General features: G+C 39.5%; 2 protein-coding genes across 2 annotated transcripts in view; both read left to right on the top strand.

The window, feature by feature from the left end:
- Positions 1–7,935, top strand: part of LOC119427710 (apoptosis-stimulating of p53 protein 1) — a 41,560-nt gene extending 33,625 nt beyond the window's left edge. The window contains exons 13-24 of the mRNA XM_037695346.1: positions 2,327–2,394; positions 2,516–2,708; positions 2,794–3,009; positions 3,103–3,315; positions 4,147–4,297; positions 4,412–4,449; positions 4,530–4,867; positions 4,968–5,105; positions 5,294–5,427; positions 5,624–5,790; positions 5,886–6,085; positions 7,262–7,935. Of these exons, the coding sequence (XP_037551274.1) occupies positions 2,327–2,394; positions 2,516–2,708; positions 2,794–3,009; positions 3,103–3,315; positions 4,147–4,297; positions 4,412–4,449; positions 4,530–4,867; positions 4,968–5,105; positions 5,294–5,427; positions 5,624–5,790; positions 5,886–6,085; positions 7,262–7,303 (1,898 nt within the window). The 3' untranslated portion in view covers positions 7,304–7,935. The remainder of the gene's footprint in view (positions 1–2,326; positions 2,395–2,515; positions 2,709–2,793; positions 3,010–3,102; positions 3,316–4,146; positions 4,298–4,411; positions 4,450–4,529; positions 4,868–4,967; positions 5,106–5,293; positions 5,428–5,623; positions 5,791–5,885; positions 6,086–7,261) is intronic.
- Positions 7,936–8,731: 796 nt separating this feature from the next.
- On the top strand, positions 8,732–15,329 carry sdsl (serine dehydratase-like). The gene is made up of 10 exons (XM_037694576.1): positions 8,732–8,751; positions 9,597–9,762; positions 9,841–9,877; positions 10,872–11,011; positions 11,077–11,165; positions 11,253–11,486; positions 11,563–11,693; positions 12,562–12,648; positions 12,738–12,854; positions 15,224–15,329. The coding sequence occupies exons 2-9, from the start codon at positions 9,616–9,618 to the stop codon at positions 12,839–12,841; spliced, it is 969 nt and encodes a 322-aa protein (XP_037550504.1). The 5' UTR covers positions 8,732–8,751; positions 9,597–9,615; the 3' UTR covers positions 12,842–12,854; positions 15,224–15,329.
- The last annotated feature ends 6,319 nt before the right edge of the window (positions 15,330–21,648 follow it).

Genomic DNA, 21,648 nt, shown 5'->3' with positions numbered 1-21,648 from the left:
ATATATATATATATATATATATATATATATATATATATATATATATAAAGGTGTTTTAGACCCTTCCCGCACTATTGGAATATTCTAAACAATGTTTCTGAACACTCTAAAAGAGCACAGAATGTCCTGATTTCTCTTTCTCTGCCTCCGCTGCTCTCAGCCACCTTCAAGTGTTCTTGGCCACGCCCACTCTGCACGGAAAACAGCTGATCAGCTGCAGGAGGAAGCTTATCCTTGATTGTGGGCTGCACAGAGGTGCAGCAGGTGCTAAATAATTTAAAATAATTTATTTTAAATAAAATTCCATGCCGATCATGCGGCTCATTCATCAATCAGAAAATTTTGTGTCTTGTCCGATCTTATTTTGAAAAACCATGATAGAGCAAGTCCGCGATAAACGAACAGCGATGTAGAGAGGGACTACTGTACTGCTACTAAAAGTCATAGTGCTCCTAAAAATTTTAGACTTGTCAAATTTTCTTTTTACAACTAAAGGCTATTAAGGGGCTTACCTAAAAGATTTAACAAGTTTATGGTGGACAAACCTATAAAAAACTGTATTTTTAAGCAATTATTAAAAGTGGTTGATTCATCCTCTAACAAACACTTGTCATCAAGTTAATGGACAATGTGGGGGTTAATGATAAAGATGATCAGTTTCATAGATAGAAAATATCTTAGGAAACTGTTTATGACAATAAATATGTTTAATAATAATAATTTATCATTTTAGCATCTTTCTCTATCATTTTCAATCAGCCTTAAAATAAAGAACATAAAACGTTTGTACTAGTTGAACCAAAATGTCTTTAACCTGCACTGTTACAAGCCTCATTGTGTTCCTGAATGCCACCGTTCTATTTATTACTGAGCCTTACGTAATGTGGAAAATACATCATTGTTGTAAATCACAGCCACAGGGAGGAGCAGCAGATGAATGAAGGGAAGTCGGTGCTTTGTACAGTTTGTCTTGTGGTTCGAGAAAGAAAACAGGAGGCTTTAATGTCGTGTGATGGGTTTAAAACTCTTGTACAAAATGTTTGTGCGAATCAGAATCCAGGAAGAAAAGTTCAGAAAACTACAAGTATTTATTGTCGCCCACCACCAGAAGGCAGAGGTGGACGATACGTGTGTTTCTTACCGTAATATCTCATGAAGCACTGGACAAACATTAATAAACCTTTCAGAAAATAATAATCTGATGTTTGTCTGCAGCTGATTAACCTGTGGAGACAAACCTTATTCATCTTTAAACATATATTAATGATTTATCCACTTTTGTTTTAGTGCAAAACACCCGAAAAATCACTTGATGACTTACTGAGACACTGGACGATACCTAAAAGACAAGTTTGAGATTCTCTTAATCTGAGTTCTCCTTTTGTCCTTTGCACGGGGACGCTCTGTGTCCTCTCTCTGTCCTCGTACAATTCACAGGCTGCTTCTAATCTGAGCTGTCGGGCTGAAAGCCAAGTTTCCACCTCGCACAAAGCTGACTGCTGGTTTCCTGTCGTGACTGTTTGCTTCCTGGGGTCAGCAGGTTAAAGTGGCAGCTCTCTGCAGAACTGCTATGCTCAGTACTGGTCTGGTATGTGGAGGGACCACGGCGTTGTGCAGCTGTCGTCCTGCAGATGGCTAAGCAGTGGTTGAAAATGGAACTTTGGCATCAGCAGCGAGGCTGTGCACCTTCCGATTAGCTGTTTGAAAAACGTTTTACGATCGCCTGATTTTCTCATCCTTGTAACGAGCGCTGTTTAAATCTGCTAAATAAGTTTCGAACCTTCAGAGCTGCTGCGTTCTTTTTTGTTTTGTATTTTTAGTTTGTTTTTCATGTTAACCAACGTTTTGAACAGCGTCTAATATCAGATAAGATAACTGCAATCTGATGTCAAACCTGCTCGTACTTTTAACAGTTTTTTTTTTTTTTAGTTTGTTTACAGTGTTTGTTGAGCTGAAGGACAAATATATCAGCTCAAATAAAACATAACCAGAAAACAAGGGATATTTTACAAATAATACAGATATGATAACTGGATGCGCATGTAGCCAAGTCTGAGTCATTTCGTATAAGTTTGCTTTGCTAATGCTAACATGTAAATTGCTGCTAATTTGAATCATATTCAAGCAGCATGTGAGCGTCCAGATCTTTCTTTGACATTTCGTTTTTACCGTCTTTCCTTCTCTATCTTTCTGACTTCTCACTGTTTTTCACCCGATCTTATCAGTTATAGAACTTCCTCTGCATTTGCGTTGGTTTGCTGCTTCTTGAGAGCATTTTATGTTTTAAACTCGACTCCTTTTTCCTCATTTTTGTCTTCCTGTTCAGCCAATGAAGCATCGTGGCCAAAGATTAGCAAAAGTGGACCAGACTGGAAGACCTGCAGTCCGGAACAGGTTCTGTTTCTGCACCACACAGAATATTCTAATTGTTATAAATAACGTGGACGTTTGATGTTAAATTGTCCTCATGAAGCCCTCGTTGGTTAAAAATCTGGTTCTGTTTCCTCCCATGCAGCTTCCCTCTGGTTATGGGACCTACCCCAGCACCTCCCATCAGGCAGCGGGGCATCACTGTGCCACAAGCTCGCTGCCGCGCTCTGCCCCTGGCACTTTGGGCTGGCCCAGATCCACACCAACCTCTTCATCATCCTCTTCCTCCTCACAGCAAATACAGCAGCGTATTTCTGTCCCTCCTAACACAAGCCAAGGTGATCCATCCTGTTGTTTGTCTTTGTTTTTGTTTGTTTGTTTTATGTTTTTTATTGATTGTAAACTTTCTGTTTCTGCATATAGGTTCTGCCACCTCCTCTCAACCCCCTCAAACTGAGCGCACAGACCCCCCTCCAGCTGTGGCCGTACGTCCCTATGTCCCGGACCACCCCTCCAGGCCGCAGTCACCCAGGAAGGGCCCCCCCACTATGAACAGCAGCTCAATCTACAGCATGTACCTTCAACAGCCTCAGGCCAAAAACTACGGATCTTTGAGCAACAGAACGGCCGTCAAAGCAGGTAAAAAAATCAATTTAAACTCTGCTGCGTGTTCACATTAAATATCTTATTACACAAAAAACAAGTCATCGCCTCCCTTTGTTGTCTCCTCAGTCTACGGTAAACCCATCCTGCCCACCTCCTCCTCGTCTCCATCCCCCGTCCCTTTCCTCCAAGGAGGAGGAGGCGTGAAGGCAGCGGGGGAGGAAGGTAAAGATAAAGAAGGAAGAAAGGAAGGAGGAGGAAACAGTGATGGACAAGTTCCTCCTCCACCTAACGTGGACAACATCCCCCGTCCCCTCAGTCCTACCAAGCTCACACCGATGGGTAGGTTCACACCGGACAGAAACCATCAGGATAAACAAATGTTTCTGAATATTGTATTTACATTTAAATACCTGGACATCATAACCGCTTGGTCAAAATAACTCACTGATTAAAGTTTACTAAATAAACTGATAAAAGATAAATTTTAATCAGTGATGATAAATTATTAACAGTAGAACTCGAGGCAACTCATCAGTGAAGTTATTTGGGGACGAAATGTTTTATTGTGCAAACTGGACTGAAGTTTGGACCCTTTGGTTCTGATGAGTCCAGATTCTCAAGTTAAGGGGTGCAGCAGATGAAGTGATGCTCCCATCATGCATTGTGCCGGCTGCACACGCCTGTAGAGGGCTGTGTTTTGATTCTGAGTTGCTCCCATTGATCCGGCTGAGGTTCAGGAGCATTCGGATCCAAAAGCAGAGTCAGCTGAGTATCGGTTTATACTGAATGAGCAGGTTTTTTCATAGGGCTTTTGGGACAGGATAATTCCAAGATTCATCTGGCTCAAATTGTGGAAAAAGTGGTTCAGGGAGGATGAGAAGATGTTTTATTCAGTGATGGACCATCACAGAGTTCAAACTTTAATCTTTAAGTTGATTTACATAGAGGTCGTCTCCTGGATCATAAACATATTAAATAACTCGTCTCTGGATATGTATAAATGCTGTAACGCTGCGTTTGTGAAAATCTATCCAACAAAATTCAAATGTTTGTCTTTTTGTCCATGATGCTGTTTTGTGAACAGAAATGAATAACAAGCATGAAGCAGAAGACGGTTTTGTTAGTTTGAACCTTTCCTGTAAAGTTTTTTTGGGTGTCTCGTTTCCACAGCTCACTCCCAGTTACGATACCAGAGCGATGTGGATCTGGAAGTTCTGCGCCGGCGCCTCAGCAATGCTCCACGGCCCCTGAAGAAACGGAGCTCAATCACTGAACCCGAGTGCCCAACGGGGCCGAACATTCAGAAACTGCTCTATCAGAGGTTAGCAACTTGTTTTTGTTGTTGTTGTTGTTGTTTACTCCAGCAGTGAAACAAATTAGGTTTTGTGTGTTTGTGTCAAACTGAAGTAAAAACATAAACTGTTGTGATGTGCAGGTTCAACACGTTGGCAGGAGGTATGGAGGGAGGCTCAGGTGAGACATGATGCTCATGTGACTTTAACGAGTAAAAACGATCAAGCGTGTGTTTACGTTCCCTTATTATTATTTCACAGGTAACCCTTTCTACCAGCCTGACTGCCTTTTGGGAGACATGGACATCAGTTCAGCCAATGGGAATGTTGAAACCAGTGAGAAGAAGGTCAGCTTAGCGGCCGTGGAGGCTGAAGATTCCCGCCGTTCATCTCCTCCCTCAGTTCCCACGGAAACGCCCAAAGAAAACGCATCAGCACCAGAGAGTACAAACATCGCGCCTCCATCAACTCAGCCTAGTCCAACTCCTGCGCCTGTGAGGCCGGATGACCACAACAATAACCAGAGGAGAACAAGCCCCGCCCAGACCTCAGCAGGCCATGCCTCTCCATCACCTTCTGCCCCTCCTCCACTGCCTAAGGTATGGGTATACCCCCTTTAAAACCATCCATCATATTTTTATATCAGGGAGAAATCTCTTCCTGCTCTGCATTTTAAACACTTCCTGTTTTTCTTTGCAGGCGAAGAGAAGCAACCTGAAGAAGCCGTCATCGGAGCGGACCGGCCACGGGCTGAGAGTCAAGTTCAACCCTCTGGCTCTGCTGCTGGATGCTTCTTTAGAAGGAGAGTTTGATCTGGTGCAGAGGATCATTTATGAGGTGACATTTATAGTACTTGTACTTCAAAATAAGTTTCATTATTGCATATTGATTACTGTTGTTTGACTGTTTGCAAGTTAATTCTAGTCAAAACTAAGTTATTTATCTAACACCAAAATCCTGTTTCACTGACTTTACTTTTGTTGTAAAATTTGTGTTTAATTAAAAAAAAAATGTTTCTCTTTCAGGTGGAAAACCCCAGTATGCCCAACGATGAAGGCATAACTCCTCTTCATAACGCCGTCTGCGCTGGTCATCACCACATCGTGAAGTTCCTGCTGGACTTTGGGGTCAATGTAAACGCAGCAGACAGCGACGGCTGGTCAGTTGTTATTATAATAATCATATTAACATTTATAACGGAGCCAAGGCTGCTGATTGGCTGCAAGGAGTTGAAGTAATGAGCGCGCTCAGTAGCCGCGGTGCAGAGCTCGGCACTGTCAGAACCACTGAGTTTTTAAATTAACAGTCAGGTTCAAGATGAAGTGTTCTTATTCTTCTCTTCCTCATCTCTGCAGGACTCCTCTTCACTGTGCGGCTTCGTGTAACAGCGTCCATCTCTGCAAGATGCTGGTCGAGTCTGGAGCGGCCATTTTTGCCACAACGATCAGCGATGTAGAAACTGCGGCAGACAAATGTGAAGAAATGGAGGAAGGTTACACCCAGTGTTCTCAGTTCCTCTACGGTTGGTATCGAACGCAGCCGAACTCATTAGCACGCTGCGCCACGATGGAGGGATTCGCCCCGAGTTTATCTTTTTTTTTTGTTTGTTTCTTGCAGGTGTTCAAGAAAAGTTGGGCGTGATGAACAAAGGTTTGGTCTATGCTCTGTGGGACTACACAGCTCAGCGGGCTGACGAGCTCTCCTTCGGCGAGGGCGACGCCGTTACGGTGCTGCGTCGCCACGATGACGTTGAGACAGAGTGGTGGTGGGCGAGGCTGAACAACCGCGAGGGATACATACCCAGAAATCTGCTGGGGGTGAGTCAACACAGACATGAACACTGTGGATGAACTTTATTTCAGAGTTCAGCATCTAGCGTCGGTTTTCTGTGATGCATTCAGGTGCTGTTGTAAACAGCAAGGTTGAATAGGTTTCTGTAAATACTAAAGAACTTATTTGGGCAATTTCTCATGTCTGTTTGAAATTAGCCATGGAGTTGTGAAACATGAAGGTCCAAGCTTTGTCCTTTAGTTGTGGAAATGCCGATTCCACTTATTTACAGTTTCTTCAAAACTTTTTATGCAATCGAACAGTTTCTGCATGCTTTGTGCAATTTTTACCAATCATATATCAACACATTCTGCTCAATCTGAAATGATGTGCTATGACTTTTTGTTTGATTGTTACTTTTATCATTTTTAATTACGTAACTTTATTTACAAACATCCCATAGAAATACACAGAAATCTCTTCATTCACTCCAAAAACATTGTCCTCTTTAAGATATACTTGAGCAAACTTGTTTTTGTCTTATGCCCCTTTTAGCTTTTAGTTTCTGTTTTGCTATTTTAGGGTTTTAGCTAATTGTAAATTATAGCTTCAGTTTTGCAAAGTTATGCTTTTAGCTATGTTTTTTTGATACATTATGTTTTGAGCTTTTAGTTTTTAGCTATTGTTTTATTATTTCTATGTTAGCTTTCTGTCTTTCTAATTTTAGCTTTTACGGTAGTTAGTTTAGCTAATTTGAACTTTTTTCTTCAGTTTTGTAACTTGTAGCTTTTAGCTTCTGTTCTATTTTTTATTTTTAGGTTTAGTTTTGGCTATTGTTAGCTTTTAGCCATTTCTCAGCATTTTATTAATTTTATATCTTAGTTATGGTTTTGCTGATTTTAGTTTTTAGCTTTAGTTTGGTTGAGTTGAGCTTCGGCTTGTTTTAATTTAATATCCAATATTTCAACAAAGTCATTCCGAACTCGGCAGTTTTGCAGTTTTTTTAGTTTCTTTTGGCTCGTAGTAGCTCAAGTCTCTTACTTAGATTATGAAAATTAACACTGACATATACATAAAAAGAAACAACGTTATGACTGTCTCCTTCAAAGAAACAAAAACAAAGCAGAAGGTTTATTTTTATGCAGCGTCTCGTCTCCTCGGTGATGTTGGAGCATCTGGAGAAAGTTTAGACGATGTGACTCGGTGTGTTTGTGTCTCTGCAGCTGTATCCAAGGATCAAACCCAGACAACGCTCTCTGGCATAAAGCCCGGATCTGGAGGAAGAGGAGGAGGAGGAAGTCACTAAAGACAGAAGAAAAGGGTGGAGGCCTTCATGAAGCAGAGGAACTGTAAAAACGAGGAGGCAACTTTTGAGCCACTTTATTATTGGTTGTCAGGATGCAGCAGAAAAAAAAAATCTCCACCTGCCTGGAGCTTCATTAAAACCTTTTAACAGCTCGACAACTTTACAAGCAGCATGAGAGGCACTGTTAAAAAAATCATTTTCAGATGTAGCTTCAAGCTCGGCTTTAGTGACGTGAAAACACCGCAGCGTTTGAAGTTGTACCGGTTACTGATCGTTAAATGCTTTCATTAACAGAAGGAATCTAAAGTTTACTGTTTAGATCGGGTAAAAGAAAGAACGAAAAGCGAAAGTGAAGATGGAGAGAGGAAAGTTGGAGCCGCAGGAGAGGTGAAAACACAAAACTGGCATGTGGTTTCTGAGGTCACCCGACATAAGACTTGGTGTCAGATCAGAGGAATATTACGGCTCTGATTTCACACCCCGATGTAAAAAAAAAAAGCATCTGGAAATCGTTACCAGATGACTTGGTTCAAGCTGACGTGTCAACATTTGTTCGAATGTTTGCTGCTGGTAAAACAGAAAGGAGGGGGAGAGGAAGTGTGTGTGTGTGTGTGTGTGTGTGTGTTCAGAAAACAAGTTTTAGATTAAGTTTAAACTGAAGAAACGGTAACTCTGAAACATGAGCTAAAAGCTCAGTGTTTAAACTTTTTCAGCAGCATCAGTCAGTAGTTGTATAAAATGTTTTATTTCCTTATCATTATTTTTATTATTTATAACAGTATTTTTATTTTTATTATTATTCTTTTGTTTCTGTCAGTGCTGATGTGACTAACTGCTGCCATCTGGTGTACGGGCTGGTTTTCAGCTTCTTGAACTCATGCTGTACACACCATTACTGTACTGTATATGAAAACTGTAACTATAAATGTACAATAATAAAATTAATAAAAGTATAATCTGTGCAAAGAACCAATGCTGTGACTCCCCCGGATTTGTGACACAAAAACAAAAAACTGTAAACACGATAAAAGTAGAAAATGGATAAGATTTGTAAGTATTTAAAAGTATATTGACGTTAGACTACTTTAAAAGGTTGGAAACCTTAAAGGAAAAACAAGATTGTTAAAGATGCATGGCTTGTTGTCAGATTAGACCAGGTTTCATAAATGATTAAACTAAATATACAAGGGAAAAAGAAGAGCATGGGGAATGAAAACAAGCTTTATAACCTGTATAAATAAAGATTGACTGAATATACCTAATACTGTATACCTTCTCCCTACGTCACTTTTCCTTGGTTAATAACAAACAGTGATAGGGGGCATGGTAATAAAAACTGGACTTTAGATGGAAATTTAAAGTTCAGTTTTCTTTCAGGGCTCAGCACCGACATAAACTGCTCAGCGGGTAAGATTATGTTCTTTAAAATCTACAACACCGTAAGGGTAAAAACAGTGTTTACTAGAGAATATGAACATTTGTTTTAGAAATGTAAAAGTTCGTTTACAAGCTGTTACAGTAAGACCATAATGGATAAAGCTTCTGAAAATAACAGGAAACCAACCGAAAATATTTCAAAATAAAACAAACATTTTGGGCAACAGTTGTGTCTACAGCTAAATCCACTTTATTATTGATATGATATTTGTACTAATATTATTAGTATTACTAATAAGTAAAATATACCTAAAATTGTCTAAATTATTTTTTAAATGTGTGAAAAGAAAGCGTATTGTCTTATTGTGAAGGTCTCATCGGAAGTGTTTGTATCTACGGTCACTTTAGCTACCCGCTACGTTACAGTAAAAATATAAAACTGATATTTCACACATACAACAAAACATCACCATTAATTTAAACGTTCTTTCAAATCTGCCATTTCACCGAATGTAAGTAAACACTTTTTACGTTTAATATTTCGACTTTTGCACGTTGGTTTGTGCTAAACGTGTCGTTTTCTTGCTATGGCCTTTAATATATGCAAATTTAACACAACGATACATATCTAATGCTTATCACTTTTCATATGTGAATACATTGGCGGTATTTTGAGACTTCTTTTTCTTTTTAGGCATCGTCAATAAACCAAATTTACGAGTTTCTACTTTCCTGCATTTTCAGTTGTATTTGAAGGTGACACCGGCCTCACGTATAGCGCTGACGTCATCAATCACCGATTAGAACCTTGTTTTAAAACACTTGAAGCCTAATCGGTTAGATTCTTATTTTATTTTATTTACATTTTTTGTTAGCAGACAGGTTTTTGTCAACATGCCGGAACATTTCCACCTAAACACACCTCTCCTGGAGAGTGTCAGCATGTCTAAGCTGCTGGGGTCCACAGTTTATTTGAAGATGGAGAACTCCCAGCCCTCCGGTTCCTTTAAGATCCGGGGTATCGGACACCTGTGCCAGCAGGTGGGAGCCCCGAGAATCTGTCATAAGCCTGTCTGGATGTGCAATGTCAGATGATGACTGTTTGATGTGTTGTTTCAGCTCGCCAGGCGGTCCAAAGGTATCGTCTGTTCTTCAGGTACCATCCAGAAGTTTGCTACGTTTGTAACTTTTACAGTTTTCAAATTATTTACTTTATTTACAAATACTTTCACTATTAAAATACATTTAGATCCCTTCAGAAACATTCTTGTTAATATCGGCTTCAGATACTGTTTCTTTTTTGTCTTACAGGTAGCTTTTTGATTTATTTAGCTTTTAGTTGACGTTTTGCCTTGTTTAGCTAGCTTTAGCTACTTTTAGCGTTGTGCCACAATCTACTTTTATCTTTCAGCTACTGTTCCATAGCTCTTGCTTAACATTCTGCAGCTGGTTTTTACCAGCCTATATGTTTTTATCTTTTGTTTTGTTACTTTTAGCTTGTAGCTTGGATTTGGCTTAGTTTAACTTTAGCTTGCCTATAAGCATTTTAACCACATTTATCATCTGCCCAGTTTTCGATACTTTTATTCAGGCTTAATTATTTGTATTTGCTACATTTAGCTTATACCTAGCCTTTTACTACTTTGGCTGTTAGATAGTCCATTGCTCATTCTAGCTTCTGGCTAGACTTTTTAGTTTTAGCTTGTAGCCAGTGTTTTGCTAGCTTTTGGTAGCATTTAGCTAGCATTGACCTATAATTTTTAGCCACTATTAGCTACTTCTAGCTAGCCTTTCATTATGTCTAGCTACTGTTTTGCTACTTTTTTTCAAGCATTTTACTACTTTATCTTTTAGATAGTCATCTGCTACTTTTTCTACCTAGCTTTTGTTGTTTTTAGCTTCTCAAAGCATTTTGTTACTTTTACCTAGTTTGCTTTTTTTGGCTAGCATATGGATCATTTGAGCTTCTAGCTAGCATTTTAAACTTTTTATACTTCGGTTGCATTTTGTGCTTTTAGCTAGTCTTCTGCTATTTTAAACTTTGACAGCTCAGTTTTAGACTCTTCAGTAAAGCTCTTGAGACTCCGCGTTCTTGCTGCACGTTTACCGTTAGTGTTGCATTGGCTTGATGTCGACAGTTGTTTTTCCAGGCGGGAATGCAGGTTTGGCTGCTGCTTATGTCGCTAGGAAAATGGGTGTTCCTGCCACCATTGTGGTTCCTTCGTCGTCTCCTCAGCTGGTGGTCCAGAGGCTCCAGGATCAGGGGGCTACAGTCAGGATTAGTGGAAAGGTGAGGTGGAATATAATTAAATAAGTTACTGAGAAGAAAGGTGCACATTTCTGTTTTTCTCTCAGGTTTGGGACAACGCCAACGCAGAAGCTCTCAGATTGGCAGAAACTGAAGGCCTGACCTTTGTTCCTCCTTTCGATCACCCCTTGCTCTGGTGAAAACACTTGGAAGTGACTTGTTTCTACATAGTGTGTCCTTAAAATAAAAACATTTCTGGGTTTATCTCTGCAAACGTTCACAGGGAAGGCCATGCCACTCTGATCTCTGAGATTTCGGCCTCTCTGGGCTCTGGAGTGAAGCCGGGTGCCGTTCTGCTGTCTGTGGGAGGCGGGGGACTCCTGTGCGGGGTCATCCAGGGTCTGAAGGATGTTGGCTGGATTGACGTACCAGTCATCGCCATGGAAACAGTGGGGGCTGACTGTTTCAACGCTGCAGTAAAGGCAGGGAAGGTGGTGACTTTGGAGGATATCACCAGGTTGGATGTTTACTAATTTAATCTTTTTGTTGAAGTTCCTGAACGCACCGTCACCGTTTTGTTCGTCTCGCCACAGCGAGGCAAAATGTCTCGGAGCAAAAACAGTTTGTCAGCGAGCCTTCGACTACAGCCAGGGCGGCGAGGTGACAATCATATCGGAGCTGGTGACCGATCAGCAGGCTCTGCACGCCGTCCAAACCTTCCTAGGTCAGTGGGTTCTCCTTCTGGGCCAGAAGAAGTAGAACTGGGCCACCGTTCTGACTCTGCACACTTTGAGCTATTTTAGCTGTTCATGCATCAAAACGTTCAGCTCGTTACAGCATGGATGCTTTGACTTTTGTTTTTGCAACTTTATTTTCAAATAGTTTCCTCAAAGAAACACGCAGATCTCGCTAATTCTCATCAACTTTGTTCTTTTGTAAATCTGCTTAACCTTCTTCCTCTTGTGCTACTTTTAATTTGTAGCTACTGTTCTGTTACTTTTTGCTTGTACCCAGCATTTTGATACTTGCAGCATTTAGCTTATCTTTTGCAACATTTAAGTTTTAGCAACCGTTCTGCTCAGCTTTAAACTAGCCATTGTTCTGTTTAGCTAGCTCTTTGCTCCTTTAATTTTTAGCTACTGTTCTGCTAGTTGTAGCTTTTAGCTAACGTTTTGGAACTTGTAGGTTTCAGCTAGTCTTTAGCTAGTTGTAGCACACCATCTAACTTTTAGGTAACGTTTTGCTTCTGCTACTTTTAGCTTTTAACTGCAAGTACTTTTATCTTTGATCTAGCCTTTTGCTAATTCTGTTTTTGAGTTACAGTTTTGCTATTCTTATAGGTAGGCCTGCTTGCTAACCTTTTTAACTGTTTTGTTCTTTAGCTGCTTCAGTTTTGGATGATTTGATCAATCAGTTTTTTGTGCATCTCCTTACATGTTAATATGTATATTTTTTAAATCTGGTTTGTTGCTTTGATTCATGTGTATTTTAGTACATTTAGAGTTTTGTGATTTTCACCAGACAGGAGACAAAAAGAAGTAAAGCTCTTTTAGTTCTGGTTTGTTGAGCCGTGTGTTCTGGTGGTTCTGCAGACGAGGAGCGCGTGTTGGTGGAGATGGCCTGTGGAGCGTCTTTAGCAGCCGTTTACAGCAGACTCATACCCAGACTACAGGATGAAGGTAACACCGGAGTCTTCATCTTTCAGCTCCATGTTTCATTAATCGTCCTCCTGTTTGAGACATGTCAGTCAGGAACTTTTTATTCTTAGGTCGGCTGCCGGCTCTACAGGGCCCCCTGCTGGTGATCGTGTGCGGCGGCAGCAGCGTCAACGTGGAGCAGCTGAGCGTCCTGAAACAGAAACTGCAGTGTTAAAACACCTGTACAGGTGTGTGACACCTGGAAAACAAACACTCTGTGAGCTCAGAGCCAAAATAATCTATTTCTGAAGGGAAACATTTGCTTATTTTAATATCTGATATTAATACAAATGTTTAAATTTTTATTGTTTTAATAATACATGAATATTCATGAGTTAATTTGAATAAATTCTTGCAGCAGATTATTGTTTCAGATTGCAGATTATTCAATAACTTAAAACTTTAGAGCCTATCTGTTCAAGCTGAGAGTAACACAAAAAAACTTTAAGGTAAAAAAAAAAAAAATCAGACCGTCCTGAATAAAATTATTTAAACCAATCTAGTTTGTGGAACACCAGAGACCAGCGCATTAGGATATTTAATCCTGAACGTCCTGAAAAACGTGTTTCAAAGGTTCTGCATTGAGACAAAACCAGTCGAACTTAAACGGGTTTATTTTTTTTATTTATTATTTTTTTAATGTTTACAAACGGTTTGATTTTCCCCACAAGGTGGCGTCACAGTTTGTTTAAAACAACCTTGATATTTTATAGTCTTTAGATCAGAACTATTCAACTAAACTGCTCAGTGGGGCACAGCTACTGAAAGCCAGCAGAGCTCTCATGGGCTGGACATCCAGCAGTTAAAGTCATTATGTAAATAAAACAAGTATTACAATGATCTTTTACCTTTTTAAATGTGCTTATTTTATTCCATTGAATCATAAATGCAATAAACAGAACCCCAAACCCATTGGAATGTCATTCAGACTGGATAAATGCAGTCGAACAGTATGCTAGAGAGGCAAGGTGATCACAACTGAAGGGGTTGAACTGCCTGAAGGCAACATTGCAGATGTTCAGGACAGCTACAAATATCTTGGAATCCCACAGGCAAATGGCGATCATGATGAGACTGCATGAAAGTCAGCTACAACCAAGTACCTACAGAAAGTAAGTTAGGTCCTGAAGAGCCAGCTGAATGGTTAGACATCAACTGTTTATCAGTCTGGATCTGGAAGTCCCACAGTATCTTAACCTTTCTGCACTGCACCATCCTTAGTGGAGTCTTCCACTTTGACTGTGGGACCTCTAGTCTATACTTGGCACAGATGTTCCTGTATAGGCTCCAGCCACTTGGTTATGGTGCTCCATGTATGTTTTGGCTGCCTGGATATTACACCCTGCATTATGTAATGCTGCATGTGTTGGATTGCCGTAGGGGCATCTTTGCACAGTCTGCAAGAGTCTTGTCTGGTATGGTCGTCCCCAGCCTCTATTGCTCTTGTGCTGAGGTTCTGTTTTTGAGCTGCCATGATTAGTGCCTCTGTGCTGTCCTTCAGTCCAGCCCTCTCTAGCCAAACGGACATTGTGGCGTTGGACAAGCAAGTGAAGAAGGACGTAGTGATAGATGTAGCAATCCCTTGTGACTGTAACACCAGGCAGAAGGAGCACAAGAAGCTGGAGAAATGGCAAGGGCTGTAAGAGGAAATGCAGAAGTTTTGGAGAGTCAACGTGTCAGCAGTCTCAGTGGTCATTGGAGCACTTGGTGCTGTGACCCCCCAGGGAAGAGTGGCTCCAACAGATCTCAGGAACAACTCTGTCCAGAAGAGTGCAGTCCTAGGAACAGCTAAGATAAAGAGCAGAATCCTCAAACTCCCAGGCCTCTAGTAGAGGATCCGAGTTTGAAGTGAAGTAGAACCATTTAATTGGCGGGCGAGCTGCAAGTTTTGTTGTGTGTGTGATTTTTTTTATTTTTTTTATCAGATGTCAAAATAAAGACAAGAGCGTCTCAAAGCAGCTCTGTGTCCATTTCACCAATCCTTGTTTTGCAATATCATGATATTGCAAATATACATCACAATGATGACATTTTAAAAATTATTTTATTCAGATTCTCTTATCTCAAAAGCTTCAAAATTATATGTAGTTTGAAATCGGGGAATTTTTTTTTCCCAGCCTGGACACAAGCTGGTTTGAAAACAGTTTTTACTGGCTTGGAATGATGTCATTGGGAACTACAGCCCTATATTTAAAACCATAAAAGCTGTAAAAATCTTTGAGTTATCTGTACATTATGGATTCATATTTATGCAAATCTCAGTTACAGCAAAAATTAATGTTTTCACTTATTTCACCACAGAGCCAGAATTCAATCCGACTCATTTTCTAGCATGGCCCGGGTCACAAGTATTGGTTATAAAAATAATATTCTGTTTATTTTAAACTTCTGCTCATGCTTTGACCTTGTGTTAAAAACAGCAGCAGTCAGTTTGTCACTTTTTTATCAAGGTCACAGCTCTGTGGACAGGACTGTACTGTGAAATCACACATCGGCCTCTCAAAGTAAAACTCGGGTGGTTTTGATCTTCTTACCTGTGTGTTTACATCACTGTCAGCTGCTCCAGCAGCCAGATGATCAGGAGGTGATTGATCTCCCTGCAGCCGCGCTCCATCCTCTGGTGGATGAGATCTGAGCAGCTAATGGACGAGCCGGTCCATTTCTATGACAACAGGAAAGAGCCGCTCTGAAGAATCCAGCAGCTAAAAATAGGACGAAGTAAACAAGGACAGATAGAGGTGATGGAGACGGTCTGTTTTTATGTTTGCGCATCCTGTTCAGTCAGACTTTAACTCATTATTGCCAACATTTCTCATCCAAATCTGTACTTTGAGAACAATTCAACCTAAAGTTTAAATTTATATTAAAATGACCTTAAAACTAAAAACTTTGTAAAGTTGTACATATATATTTTCCATTTTCTTTTATATGTTTCTGTCTTTATCACCCTATAGTCTACAACTGGTTTAACTTTTGGACCCAACTCAATTCAAGATGGCTGCCACAGCTAATCGATTTTTGCCAACATATCAACATCTCTGTCACTTTAACAGCTATTGAGCTAAAATATGGTACGGTAGTAGCTGATCATCCTGAATACTTGTAACTAAAAACCTTGATAAGAATTGTTGGTGTCAGCCTTCTTAATCCGTTAGCAAAATATCTCATCAGCCACTGGACGGAGCTGAATGATCTCGCTGTAAATAATCAGTGGATGGACGTCTACAACTGACTGACTTTTGGAGTCAACCCAATTCAAGATGGCCGCTGCACATAATCCAGTATAAAGATGACTTTAGCTTGGTTAGTTTTACAGATATGGAGCTAAACTTTGGTGTGGTAGTAGCTGAGAGTTGTCGCAACGAGCAGTAACACTCTAGCTCAAAGAGCGGTGAGCGATATGCATTCCTTCAAGGATTCCACTACTAGAAAGTCAGTCCAGAGTTCGGAAACGGTTCTGTCGTTTGTTTGTATCTATAGTTGAAAAGCCGAAGATTGATGTCAGACTGCTGTGTGTATCCATGGCAACCAGATGAATGCATTAGTTAAAAACAATTAAAAAGTGAATCTCAAAATAAAACTTAATGGGTTTTATATTTCCAGCGGAACAACAGGTTTCTTTTCAGAATCCATACAATACAACAGCTGCTTGTTTGTTTTAGAAGCTGGAGAAGCACGTCAATTTTATTACGGTATATTGATTTTATTTTTTAATATGTTAAAATCTTATGCACAGCACAAGCAGGCTCTAGTATTTTCCCTCTTTGGCTCACAATAGTGGGATGAGCCCAATTACAGGTTGAGTTGATCAAGACTAATGAAGGTTTAATGGAGCTCATCAGGAAATGGGTCAAGTGCAGCAGCAAAGAGAGCAATTTAAATCAGACTAGAGAAATTGTTTTAATTATCACTTGTGTTTTTGTTGTAATTATTCTAGTAGATTCAGTTTAAATGTTATTTTTTTTCTTCAAACTAGATGAGTGTGCAGCTGGGAGGGTAAAGATGCCAGCTGAAAATATACAAATGATCAATGATGCTCGCTGTGTGCTGTTTTAATATTTTGTGTTATCTTATGTCTGACGTGACCTGATGTTTGTTGTTTCTGTTCAACCAAACACTTTCTTAACGTTGTTGTTGCATCGTGCTGTATTCAGACTCGTATAAAGCTAAAATTAATTTCTGTGATGGACGGCGTGTGGGCCGAGGCTCATTCTTCGTTTCTGAAGAACAGACGAGAACACTTGTGGTTGATGGCAGCAGTCGGTTCTCAGGAATCAGAACCCTGCTGCCTTTTTTCTCCTCCAGCCATCATCAGCAATCAGGAGATGATTAACAGCCGAGACCCTGGAAGAAGCCGCCACTGCTCCTGGAGCGAAGTGAAAATGGAAGAAAATAAAGATAACTTGTTAGAACGAGAGAAAAATGTTGATTCATGCTGGCAGAATGAACGAGAATGACCTCGGGCTGCTGAGCGAAAATTGGGAAAATATAAATTTTTGTTATAATTGAGGTTTGCTTAAGAACAAGTCCATAAAAGAACGCCACCCTATAATCCCAGTAACAAAAAGAGCATATAACCCCCCTAATCTATTTTTTAAAGTGAAAATTTCTTACAGGTATGTCTTCAGAAATAATACTTTAAAAATTTTTTTTTAATTTACATTTTTTTTCTCCCGACTGCCGTAGTGCTGGGAAATCCCTTCGTATAATGTTGGGTGTCATTATGAAGCTTTGGAATCCCCCTTTTTAAAGAGAAGGCTGGAGTTTGAAATGGCATTGTTTTTAGAGCAATAAATAAATTCTCAAACCGGAGCTCTCGTAAACAAAACTATCTTGTTGCCAGGAGATGCAGTAAATCACCAAATTTTAACAAACTACATTTAATTTAGAAGTTTTTTTTTTTAAATTTAGGATGTAAAATAAAGACTCATTATTTAAAACTTTGTGACATATTTTGCCACAACTGGTCACAAATATTGAACACCAAATTGAAACTCAGTAATTGTTGGACAAGTTTCACATTTTTTTTCACAACATCTCACTTAACTAAGAAACAACATTTAATGAGTTGAATAATGATAATGTCTACTCTACAAGGTGCTCAATGACAAAGTTATGCAATATGACTAATATAATTCATTCCAACAATTAAATTATTTAAATTAGATTACAGTTATCCATGCTTCATGCTGATAATCTCATCGTTGGCCTTGACAAATTTGTCTCATAGTTGGTGTTCATTCTTTTTCTGTGAGGAATCTCCATGCTTGATATTTTAATATTTCATACTAGCAATGATTAAAATCAGAAAGTTACACACTATTCAATGTTAATTTTAAATTATTTAAAATTCCAATTTATTTGTTTAAAAAAAAAAAAGTACAAGGACAAACTCACTCCTAAATGTGTTTTATAAATTCAGCTAATTTAAAATCTGAGCTACGAACCTTTTCCTGTTAATGTTGCGCATACTCAATGTAAGTATTTTGCGATGCATTGTGGTCTAGATACATTTATGCCTACACCATTGATAACATTTCACTATTACAATATATAATACCAATAAAATATATAAGTATGTTGTGTTTAAAAGCCAATAAAAAAGGTCGATGCTAAGGACAAACAAAAAAGTTTGTAAGCTCAATCATCCAGGTAGATGACAACAAAAAAGTTCAAATCATGTCATCTGGACCAGTTTCTTTAAGGGAGAACAAAAAAGATGTTAAGGACTAAATGACTAGAATAGCTATCAATGTATTTGGGGCGTGGTGTGTAGTTGTACGCATGCGCATTAGTACATCGTAATTCTGGATCGTACCACAAAGTAAATTATCCCCTCACCTTCTACCCATCTTTTAACGTTATTGTCAGTCCCAGATGTCATTTAACTAGAATTCAAACGTAAGTTGCGACGTTTCGTTTAGTTTTCACCCTTCCCTCCTTATATTTGGACTGTTCTAATAGTTGATCCCCCCCTTAGCTTCACTCTGAGTGGTTCAGTCCTCCTCGGTTTTTCCCGCCCACTTCGGTCAAAGCCAAAACAGAACATCATGGCGATTGATGGTAAGTAGGCCAGCAACAGCGCTCCTCCGCTTTTAATTAACTTCGTCTGGGAACAAAACGTGTCATGGGCGAACAGTGAGGGCTTTAAAGTGGATTTTCTCTCAGGAGGGCAACGTTTGTTTCAGCTGCAGTCGGTGAAAGTTGGCTTGGTTTGTGATTTTTCCATGGAGGGGTCGGTTGTTTGTTGTAGCGGTGGTGCTGAAAGGACAGCGCCGGCTGCTTCTCTCCTGCCGGTGCCTCTGTAACTCAAACCCGGCTGTTTGTGGCTCGGTTTAGTGTCATGATGGTGTTTAACAACTTAAAGAGGGCAGAACACGTTCATTTAGCGTATTTTTTGTTTTGTTTTGAACCCGTCAAACACAATGTTCAGCTGGTAAATGTCCTGTTCCTCTTGTTTAGACACACGGCGTGTTTGACTCTTCACCTCTGATTATATAACTTTGCTAATTGTAAGCAGCTTAAATGGTTTGATCAGTTTAGATCTGCTGTGTTCAGATAATATCCCCAATCTGGGGTCATTTCTGGAGAAATCATGAAGGGTGCCGTGAAGCTGCTGCCTAAAATCAACTTTGTAATAATTTAAAATGGGGTTTCTATATTTTTTTGTGTATAAACACTAAGAAATATAAATAACTATGAGCATAATACATGTCAAAACTGCTGTCAGTGGCTCATTATGATCACCGTGGTAACTACACAGCTGTGTCTGTCACTCCCTGACAGCACTTTTCAGAGAGATAGTGAAAAACAAGTCGGATGAAAATTCCTGAACCATGAGCGACTAAATAAATACCCCGATTGTCTCACATGGGAATTATGTTTTATGCTGTTTTATGTAGGAGATATGACTAATTAAAGAAACCCTCAGGAGGAAACTTGAGAAAATAAAAGGAAAACCTATTGCAGTGAGAGAAACAGCGTGAAGAGGAATTAAACTTGTTTCGATGTATAATTTGTATGTGAATGGGTATGTGAAAAGTCCTGCAGGAGGACGAAGAGCTTTTGAAAGTTGTGACACTTTTTAGACACTTCAAAGTTTGACATCATCAACACAAGTCGAGCATTTTCTTAAAAATATTTTGAAAAAAATCATAAAACCTAAACTGTGATTGAGTAGAAACTGTTAAATGTAATTAAAATCCAGTTCAGTAAAGTCCAACTTTCTGTGACCTGTTGATTGATGGCTTGATTTTGACGAACGTCTGAGCTCTGAAGAGGACTGGCCTTTCTCAACCATTTTGCCAAAATCCCAATTTTGTAAACTTCATATAAAATATCACTACCAAATGTCACGGCACACTAACACCCATAGTGCCACAAATTCAATGTACTGTATAATATGCATTTTAGTGAACTGTGCATAAATGTTTAAAGTATTTTAGAAATATAACTATGAATTCAATCTGTTTTTTTTTACTCAAATAAAATGAATTGCATTACTTAAAAAAATTAGCTACTAAATGTGCTGAAGTGGGACGTCCTCCCTAGTCTTGGAGAGGAAATGAGATAAAATAGGGCATTATGAACCAGGTCAGCAGAGTTCACCTCCAGAAAACTTCAGAGATGTTGGACTTTTGAAATGTGGACGTAAACTAGGCAAACGGGCCTTCTGCTCTGAGCCAGTTCTCTGGGCTTAAAACAAACATCCATCTGTTCATTATCTTCCGCTTGTTCTGAAGTCGGGTTGCGGGGGCAGCAGCTTGAGCAGGGAGGCCCAGACATCTCTTTCCACAACCACCTCTTCCAGCTCTTCTGGGGGGACCCAAGGTGTTCCCAGGCCAACCTAAAGACATAGTCTCTCCAGCGTGTCCTGGGTCTTCCCCGGGGCCTCCTCCCAGTCGAAAGAGACAAACAAACATGATTATCAAATTTAACGACTTGTTGTTGAGTCTGTAAGACATCAGTTTATAATAAAAGGAAACAAGAAACCATGATACGTTTTATAGCACAGCATATTTATGCAAAAATAAACACACAAAATCCTCCAGACCTCAGACCTCATTCTTGGTCCCAACACCAAACTCAGAGCCGTGCCCCGACCTCTGACCTCAGCCTCCTCCATTTCGTAACTGTCTGAAAAGTTGATTGACGCCTGCAGCATCTGGAGGCCGGCCTCAGGTGGGAGGCTGTTTGTATCTGTACCTGTCGGTGTTAGGTGGGTGAAAAATCAAACGAGTCATCTCTGCATTTTTAAAGAAAATCTCTCCCAGCTGTCATTTCATCTGCATATAACGTTTGAAAGCAGGAACAAGCAGAAAAAAAAGACTGATATATTTAGTTAGTTAAGGTATTATATTAATAATAAAAATGAATAATGTCTACAAGTTTAGCTGAGCTATAATAGGTTTACAGTAATTTGGTTCTCATGTTGATCTGTTTATTTTGAGCCAACGTCAGGACATCAGGTGTTTATTTGCCTGCAGGTCGTCTGAACTCATGAGCAGCGATGCATTACTTTCACCCTGAAGTGGTTTCTTGTTGGGCGCCATAAATCCAACCAGACCTTTAAGTTCACTGTCAGTTCTCACAGCAAAGGTCTGGATTATTTATGAAGGTTATAAATGAAGCTGCTTTATTCATTATTCTACTGAAGGGAGGCTGAAGGAAACCTAATCAGCACAGTAACACTACATGCTTATAGGAGAATGTTGTGAATGATTTGGTTGGGCTAATAACAATTTTATCTTGAACAAAAGGCGAATCATCAGAGTTTTGTGTGTATCATTTGTACAACACAACCTCATTAACATCCCAACTGGAGTACTGCAAATATTTATTTCACATAATTAACATCTGTAGTACAAATAATCTCAGTTTTGGTGAGGACACAAATCAAAATGCAAATTAAGAGCTTTCTGATTTAGTTCAATGAGTATGTGCAGCCAATTGTTTTTTTCTTTCTTTTGTAGAGAGTACATA

This window comes from Nematolebias whitei, chromosome 21 (assembly GCF_014905685.2).
Source record: "Nematolebias whitei isolate Nwh7 chromosome 21, NemWhi1, whole genome shotgun sequence".
In the NCBI taxonomy this organism is placed as follows: domain Eukaryota; kingdom Metazoa; phylum Chordata; class Actinopteri; order Cyprinodontiformes; family Rivulidae; genus Nematolebias; species Nematolebias whitei.
The sequence above is the reverse complement of the archived record's forward strand: the minus strand, read 5'-3'. Positions and strand labels throughout refer to the sequence as shown.